An 8,637-nucleotide genomic window follows, 5' to 3' on the forward strand; every position below is an offset into this window, starting at 1 on the left:
CAGGAGCACCTCTCTTATGAGACGGGCTGGGAGAGCTGGGCTGGTTCAGCCCAGAGAAGAGAAGGCTCCTGAACGGGAGACCTTAGAGCAGCTTCCAGTGCCTAAAGGGGCCAACAAGAAATCTGGAGAGGGGCTTTTGACAAGGGTCTGTAGGGACAGGACAAGGGGGAATGGCTTTAACCTGACAGAGGGGAGATTGAGATGAGACATTAGGAAGAAGTTCTTCCCTGTGAGGGTGCTGAGGTGCTGGCACAGGGTGCCCAGAGAAGCTGTGGCTGCCCCATCCCTGGCAGTGTTCAAGGCCACGTTGGACACAGGGGCTTGGAGCAACCTGCTCTAGTGGAAGGTGTCCCTGCCCGTGGCAGGGGGTTGGAACTGGATGAGCTTTAAGGTCCCTTCCAGTGCAAACCAGTCTGGGATTCTATGAATTAAGGTGTGGGAAGTGCCTTGGAAAACTGTTCAGTTCAGGTGTCTCCACACTTTCTTCCAGATCTCTCTCACATGTCTTTTGAGGAACTGCTGGAGCTGCAGAATGGCTCAAGAACAAGTGTGTACAAGCAAGTGACCAGTGGGAAGAAAACTGCCAAACCTACCAAAGCTACAGTGAAGCACCAGCAAGGCAAAAAGGGGTAAAGAGGTGGTTTCGTGGTTGGAAAATTGCCTGGGTGTTCTCTGCACTGCAGAAGTTATGCTGGGAGCTCTTTGCTGTGTTGCCGTTGCCTTGGAGCTGGTGTAGATCTCCTTTAGTGTGCTACACGATAACGTGTTTCACTATAGTGTTTCATTTGGGAATGCTCTGTTGCTGTTTCAGAGCTTTTAATATCCTGTCCTGTTCAAATCCCCCACCTGTTACTTGATAGTTAAATCAGCACTCCATTTCTTTGCACCCTTTGTGTTAAGGCTCTTTTAACTCACACATGCTATGCTTTTCTCTGAAGCTATATAATAGTGCTTTACTTGTATTCCCTGGGCCCTGCAATGTTACCTGCTCTTTTCTAACCCCCTTCCAGCCTATCAGCATTTTGTGCCTGGCTCCTGCTGGCTGGCGAGTTGTAGGGGCAGCTACTTGTTCTGGAATTTCATTCCTCCTTCTGTGGCTTGTCTGTGTTGATCCCTTCCCACTCCTGCAGCATTCATCATCACAGACTATCCCCTGTATTCAACACAACAAAACCTGTCAGATCTAGATCTTTTCATGGTGCTCCACAGGCCCTCACTGCTAACACCTGTTATACCATTACCTTTGTATGCTCTACTTAGCTGGTTTTCAGTCCTTAGAGTTGTATCTAAGTGATTTGAACATTTTCCTCAGCTACACTGGCATTCCTTAACCTATTTCTGAATCTGCTGAATACATGTTTCTTTTGCTGTGAGTAGTTGATTAGAATAATGGTTTTGCTCTACCTTCTACGCAGGTCTGGGGGGTTTTGAGTAGTGCAACATCTTCACGCAGTGTCTCTTTCTGCCACACAGTTTGTATGATCCTGTTTTTATTTAATTCCTCTAATCCTTTAAGTGGTGCGTTGCTGTAAGTCCCACATGCTGTGTGCCTCATGGTTTTGTTCTGGAAGTGAGCTGCTTAGAAAAAGAACTTCAAGGAAATGCCCTGGAATTGAGCTGGCTTCAGCTTTGTCCTCTCTCTGTAACTACCAGATCAGTGCAGAAATTCCCAGCTCTATTCTCACTTTACAGTGTATTAGTCAGGAGTGGATGAGTTGGTAGGCCAGGAACAGAAGAGGGTTGTTGCATCATGAATGAAAATATGGAGAGGGAGAGGAGTAATTGTGTGGCACATTTACTAATGGGGTGGTGTTACAGATCAGTTATACATCATTTGGTTGTAGTAGCCTTGTCTGGTTCTTGACCAAGACGCTTCTCTGTAGGTATGGTGAGCACTGAGTGGAGAGTCTGCAGTTCTGGCCCTGTGCAGTAATGTTCTCCTGAGGGTCCAGCTGACCTCCTGACATGTTACCTGCACCTCATTCTGTCCTCTGCTGCTTCTAAGTACACTTTTCTCTTTTTCAGGCCATTGGAGATGTCTGCCAAGAAACCTGTACCTTTTCTGCGCCAGGTCATTTCTGTTAGAAAGAAGGTGAGTGCTCCTGCTCTCCAGGTGGGGAGCTGACTTCCCTAGTGATGCTGATAGGGCACAGACATGGTAGTGGGGCTGCTGAAGATGACACAGGCTATTTCTGGGGGGAGACTGCTTGGACAGCTGTGTGGTGAGTGCAGGTAGTGCTAGTGTCTCTCTGGGTGCCAGAGCAGGGCAGGTGCTCTCTGTATAACCTGCTGCCCTGTAGGATGTACAACTAGTGGACACCTAGTTTGGGACCCAAGTGTGTCTAGAAGATGCAAGGGCTGCCACCAGTGACAGTTGCACTGCAAACTGTGGTCATTGTTCAGTACTAATCACCCTTGAAGTTCAAATGTCCATCTAGTGTCTAATCTGAATATAACTTTGATTTATCATTGTTGGATTATTTTAATTTCCACCATCAGAGGTCTCTTTTTGTGTTGCTCTTTTGTATGACCTGACCCAGGTAATCTGTGAAAACCTAGATAGGTTTGAATTCCCAAATCCATCATCTTGACAACACCTGTTCAGCCAGCTCTTGGTCTGGGAGCTGCTGGTGTTTGGAGGCAGCACTCCAGTTGTTGTTCCTTAAATTGGCTACTCCTGGGTGGTAGACTTGCATATGGAAATGCCTGTTGCTTGGCAGACTGGGTGCAGGTGTGGTTGACTTCGTGAGGGACTGCCACCTGATTACTGGACTCGGTCTTTGCCAACTGCTGATGTTTTCAATGGTGGTACATGATATTGCTAGTACAAAAAAAGCAAGGTCTGATCCCTGGAAGGACAGTAAGCAGGCTATTAACAGGATAATCCTGGCCACAAGTCTTACTTTTGCCTCCCCTGCCTTCAGGTCCACAGAGACCCTCGATTTGATGACCTGTCTGGAGAGTATAAACCTGAAATATTTATGAAGACTTACAGCTTCCTGGACAGCATCAAGAAGCAGGAGAAAGAGGTGATGCCGTGTGCCTGTCCTTGGCCACAAGAGCCTTCCTTTGGCAGGGGCAGCTTCTGCCTTTTGTAGTGGAGGTGGCAGCAGGCAGTGATCCAGCTTTCTGCTCTCTTCTTCAGATGATTCAGAAGCAGCTGAAAAAATGCCGGAATGTGGAGCAGAAGGAGAAACTCCAGCAGCTCCTGAACCGCATGGTGAGTTCAGTGCAGCCTTTCCTCTCCTGTGGAAGAGGAGAGGGTGTGTGACCTGAGGTCTGCCTTGATGCTGACATAGGCCATCCTTTCTGTGCAGACACAGCAAGAACAGGCACAGAAAAAACAGCAGAAATTGAGGGAGAGGGAGCTGTCTTGGAAGAGACAACAGAGGGAATTGGCCAAGCAGGGAAAGAAACCCTTCTTCCTAAAGAAATGTAAGTACTCAGTGTGAACATGCTGCAGGAAGACCTAAAGGGAATACTGCTGACAGGACTTCCAGCACTGGAATTGAGTTGTCCATAATACTCCACAGAGTTGTGGAGGGACTGTTCAAGCACTGGTACTCAAGGGACAAGCCAGGGAGGGAGAGGTGAGGAAGGGCTCGTCTGTAAAGGTGATTCAGGCTTCAGTTTAAAGTCTAAAACTTTGCTCCTTATTCTCTACAGCTGAGATGAAGAAATTGGAGCTAGCTGAGAAGTACGCAGAGCTGAAGAAGAGTGGGAAGCTGGAAAGCTTCCTGAACAAGAAGAGGAAGAGGAATGCCATCAAAGACAAGCGTCGCCTGCCCTCGCAGAAGAACTTGTGACTGCTGGACAGACATGCTCTTGTCTGGCACTGGGGTTTGCTCTGCCCAGGCCAGGCCCTCTTCCCAGCACCTGTCTATCACTGCACACTGCTGATATAAGGCAGCAGAGCAGGGTCTGAACTAAAGGAAATAGTGCTTTTTGTAGCTGAAATGTCCTCTTCACTGTGGTTTACACCATGCCTGGCTGGTGACAAGTCTGTCATGCAGGAGCACTTGTCACTGAGAGCTGTCCCCATCCGTGCACCTGCCCATCTCTTCCCATGAGAGCTGTGAGAGCACAAGCCCCGCCCTGCATTGCTGCCTCTACTCCAGGTCTTACTGTTCACCACCTGAGGTGGGAAAGGCTCTTAGGCAGGAGGGCCCTGGGTCAGAGCAGGGCTAGAACTGACTTCAGGCCAGGTTGCCCAGGGCTTCCTCAGTTGTGTCTGGGAAAATCCAAGGACAGATGCTACTACCTTTCTTGGCCTCTGCTCCACTGCTTCAAGTTCTCAAGATGCAAACTTTTTTTAACCCTTATCTAGGAAACCTGCCTGGTTTTTAGTCCCTAATCATTGTCTTGTTCCCAGGGAAGTGCCTCCATCTTCTCTAGTCATAGGTCTTGGGAGTGAGTGAAAAAGGGGTCTGTTAGATCTCCCCAAAGCCTGAGGGTAAATAAACCCTGTTCCCTCTGCCTTTCCTTGCAGTGCTCCTGCCTTTGATAACTTTCACATCCTCAAATGGAGTCAGCCCAGAGGACCAACATCTGCCTTCTGGAGGAGCAGCTGGGATGCAGTGTCTGGATGTAGTCTCACAAGTGCAGTGTAGGAAATAAAACACCTCTGTTTGCCTTTATTCCTGGCAGCAGTGCCAGTACAGACAAAAGTGAACCTCTGGGAGCTAATGCCTCTCTCTCCAACATCATATTTGAGCACCAGCTCTTTTGTTTCTCCTCACTCATTGTCCCCATCTCCTGTAGCTGTGCTGACAAGGTGTGGATGTGACCCAGCCAAGCTGACAGGTCAGTGCATGTGCTGGGTGTGTGCTTCAGCTCTGCAGGGCAGAGTGCTCCTGGGCACAGCTGTGCTGTGGGGAGCCTGGAAAGAGGCCTTGTGATGAGCAAGAGATGAAACGATGAGCAATTCCATCACACCCACCCATGGGTGCTGCTGAAGCATCTGCATTTCCTGTGGGTGCGGCAAGAACTGCTCTGGTGATGGGTTTTGGTGTGGCTCGGGCAAGGCAGGAGAAATGGGACATACTGGCTTGGCTAGAGACCACATGGGGATTCTCAGCTGCCTTTAACCTGTGTGTGGCTTACTGCTTTGTGCTGTGGCTGGCTGCTGTTTCTTCTTGCCTCATGATGTGGCATGCAGAGCCTGCAGCAGCCTTGTGCTTTCACAGGAGAGTTTGGTGGCAGCACCAAAGCCCAGGGCTATCCTGACCCCTTTGTGGCATTGATCTGTTGCTTTCTGCTCTCATGTTTTAATCCAAAGCTGAACAAACCTCCACCTGTACTTTAATGCAAGAAGGGAAGAAGATGGGGGCCTAGACAGGCTGTAGGTGGCTTACCCCTGTGTCACAGCTGCCAGGGCCTTGCCGAGAGGCCATGTGGGAGCAGCATTCCTGAGTACATGTGCACCCATCCCTGCTGGTAAGTTCTGCCCAGCTGGGAACAGACCTAGTGTGCCCCCAAAGCAGTCCTGCCTTCCCCTCCTGCTCCTCTGGAGCCAAATGCCTCTGTCCTGCAAGAAGGACGTTCTCGCTGGCATGTCACCCACTTCAGCACATTAGTGGTGAGGAGCAAGCCCACTGGCCTGTCTGTGCCTGCCAGCCTCTGGGCCCATAGCCTGCAGCAGGGGAAGCCCTGGGGCATTGCCCAGCTCAGCCAGTGCTGTGGTGGCACTGGGGCAGGCACAGCGGGTCCAGAGAAGGGCAATGGAGCTGGTGCAGGGCCTGGAGCACAAGTGTGATGAGGAATGGGCTGAGGAACCTGGGGGGTTTAGTCTGGAGAAGAGAAGGTTCAGAGGGGACCTTATCGCTCTCTACAACTGCCTGAAAGGAGGATGGAGCCAGGAGGTGGCTGGTTTCTTCTCCCAAGGAACAAGGGACAGGAGAAGAGGAAATGGCCTCAAGCTGCACCAGGGGAAGTTTAGACTGGATATTGGGAACAATTCCTTCCCCAAAGGGCAGTCAGGCATTGGAACAGGCTGCCCAGGGCAGTGGTGGAGTCACCATCCCTGGAAGTGTTCACAAACCATGTAGATGAGGCCCTCAGTGGCATGGGTTAGTGGTGGCCTTGGCAGTGCTGGGGAATGGCTGGACTTAGATGATCTTGAAGGTCTTTTCCAACCCAGGTGGATTCCAGGATTCTGTTCTAATATTTCCAGAGAGATTTCAACTGCCAAGGAAGCTGCTCTTCCCTGTGGCCTCTCATCACAAGGAGTCAGTTGGGTTATTATTCTAATTTCTAATGCTGTCCTGGCCGTGTGTACCAACCTACCCTGGTGTCCCCCCAGGTGGAGTGTGCGGACTTGCTTTGGGGGTCCCTAGGGAGGGCAGCCATTGGGCATGGCTGGTGGCACCACTTGCTGTAACTGCATCTGTTTGCACAAGCAGTGATGGCTGATAAAGCTTCTACCCCTACCCCCCAGTGCCACCCTCGAAGCCCACCAGACTCTCACAAGGACCTCTCCTCTCCCAACTGCTGGCCAAGACAAATGGCTTCAAACCCAGGTGCCTGGGATGCTCTCCTCCAGTCACTGAATGAGGCTCTCTGCCCCAGATGTGCTCTGCAGCTGGACATGCCATCACCTGGGAGGTACCACAGGAGCCAGGGGACCTGCCTGCCAACAGGGACACACACAGGACAAGGCTGCAGGGCTCAGGTCTTTTATTGCAAAGAGGGAGATACGAAAAAGAACAGTCCCCCCTCGGGTCCCCCAGGCCTGTTGCTGGCTGAGAGGGATGATGGGCAGGGGGGGGCCCAGGCCTTGCTCCCCCAGCACAGGGAGCAGGCTGTCACCAAGCACAGAGCTAGAGCTGGGGACAACCACAACCTGCAGTGCCTCTGTGCAACCCCCAGTCTGAGCCCTGCCTGGCCAGAGGACATGGGGACCACTTGGGGGGGACCCCAGTGCAGAACAGGGCTGCCTGGCTCCAGCCAGCACAGCAGGCAAACCTGGCCTCATCCTCTGTTCTGCTGCCCATCCCGCTCAGTGGGTGCTGAGGTCCTGAGCAGCTCTGCAGCCTTATGGAGCTGCCATGGGGGCTGAGGACCAGAGCAGCTTTGCCCAGGGAGGGAGGGAGCAGGGCCACTGCTCTCTGTCCAGACGGGAAGCTCAGTGGCCCACCTCAGGCCTGCGGGTATGGCAGTGTCCAGGCTGTGGTCCTTGCTGGCTTGTCACGTGTTGTCCTGGGCCAGCTCTTCGGGGCAGGCAGGCTGGTCCCGTGCCTTGTGCAGCCCCGGGGAGGGCTGGGCCTGGGAGCTGTGCTGCGGGGCCTGCTCCGGCCCTGGGGGCACATGGTGCTGGTGCCGCTGGTACTGCACGAACGTGCAGACCTTCAGCCCGATGGCCAGCAAGTTCTTGCCCATGAAGATGCTGGAGACACGGGCATCCCTGAAGAAAAGCATGTTGCTGCCTCGGATGAAGATGGTGGTGATATTGACAGTGAGCATGCTCAGTATGGGGTACAGCATCATCCGGTGAGGCATGATGCCAATTCCTTGCATGCTGATTTCACAGAGGGACACGCAAGGGAGGACCAGGAGCAAGATGTAGCAGTAGAAGAACATAATGCCCTCAGCCCAGAGTGGCAGCCCCTTCTTCTGGGGCTCCCACAGGTTAGCCTGGATGTCCAGCACATCCAGCATGTCCACAATGACCCAGAAGAGGCGGTTGCGGAGATCTTCCTTCTTCTTGAATGTCCTGACGTACTCCATGTGTTCTGTGGCCACCAACAACATGTAGAGGGCTGGGATGCAGATGGAGAGCAGCAAGGTCAGCGCTTTGCGGGCTATGAGATCCAGGCTTTTCCGATCAGCTTTATAGTTCTGGTATACAAAGTAGACTTTGATCTCCAGAACAAAGACATACAGGAACCAGAGGATCATGGCATAGCCTCTCTTGGCTGTCTTTACCTCTGCCCCAACCCAGATGGCCACGTAGCGGAGCACTAGCAGGAAGCACAAGTCACCCACTGCCACCATGACACAGATGCTCAGCTTCCTGGAGCCCTGGCTCTGCTCCACTAGGTAGGCATCCATGAGGACGAGGCTGGTCATGATGAGCACTGTGGAGAGGCAGATGTGGGGCTTGCTGACAGGTGGTGGGGGAACCATCCTGCACAGAGGAACAGGCAGGGCCATCAGGGAGTTGTTGGCATTCCCCATCACCACTCTTAGGACCCCCTCTCCCAAACAGCTGTGGATGGCTGAAAGAAGGTGGGAAGCGTCACAGACTCTTCTCCAATGCTATGTGCATGGTTTGTTCCAAAGCCACAGCCTCCCAGACGAAATGCTCCCATGGCTCCCGATCCAGCCATTCTGGTGGCACATGCTGGCTAAACTCCAGCTCCCAGACTGCACATGAAGACAAGGTGGGGCAGACAGAACTGCCTCTTCCAGTAGCTCATTACGCTGTTAAGCCTCTGTCACTGTGAAGGGAACATGTCTTATTTCCCATGGGATTTCCCAGTCAGTGGCACTCCCCCCCTTCCCAGGCACACAAGACTGTATCTATGCTTTTAAACCAAGCAGGTCTTTAACAGCTATGAGCCAGAAGCACCCTCTCTCTAGTCTTCATTTCCACGCACAGCAGGAGGCGAAGGATTATTTTTAGCCTGGCTATCCTGT

General features: G+C 52.2%; 2 protein-coding genes across 2 annotated transcripts; one reads left to right on the plus strand and one right to left on the minus strand.

The window, feature by feature from the left end:
* Nucleotides 1-501: 501 nt before the first annotated feature.
* Nucleotides 502-3,806, plus strand: RRP36 (ribosomal RNA processing 36 homolog (S. cerevisiae)). The gene is made up of 6 exons (XM_010018126.1): nucleotides 502-629; nucleotides 2,026-2,092; nucleotides 2,925-3,029; nucleotides 3,146-3,220; nucleotides 3,318-3,435; nucleotides 3,667-3,806. Exons 1-6 carry the CDS (start codon nucleotides 502-504, stop codon nucleotides 3,804-3,806), a joined length of 633 nt encoding a protein of 210 aa, XP_010016428.1.
* Nucleotides 3,807-7,185: 3,379 nt separating this feature from the next.
* LOC104400422 (transmembrane protein 121-like) lies at nucleotides 7,186-8,124 on the minus strand. Its single transcript, XM_010018127.1, has one exon. It carries the CDS (start codon nucleotides 8,122-8,124, stop codon nucleotides 7,186-7,188), a length of 939 nt encoding a protein of 312 aa, XP_010016429.1.
* Between the last annotated feature and the right edge of the window lie 513 nt (nucleotides 8,125-8,637).

The sequence above is a fragment of the Nestor notabilis genome, unplaced genomic scaffold (genome assembly GCF_000696875.1).
Source record: "Nestor notabilis isolate BGI_N333 unplaced genomic scaffold, ASM69687v1 scaffold9057, whole genome shotgun sequence".
Taxonomy (NCBI): domain Eukaryota; kingdom Metazoa; phylum Chordata; class Aves; order Psittaciformes; family Psittacidae; genus Nestor; species Nestor notabilis.

Coding starts and splice junctions, on each gene's coding strand:
- RRP36 (XM_010018126.1), top strand. CDS start 502: ATGTCTTTTGAGGAACTGCTGGAGCTGCAGAATGGCTCAAGAACAAGT. Junction 630..2,025: donor CACCAGCAAGGCAAAAAGGG/GTAAAGAGGTGG, acceptor TCTCTTTTTCAG/GCCATTGGAGATGTCTGCCA. Junction 3,030..3,145: donor TCAAGAAGCAGGAGAAAGAG/GTGATGCCGTGT, acceptor TCTCTTCTTCAG/ATGATTCAGAAGCAGCTGAA.
- LOC104400422 (XM_010018127.1), bottom strand. CDS start 8,124: ATGGTTCCCCCACCACCTGTCAGCAAGCCCCACATCTGCCTCTCCACA.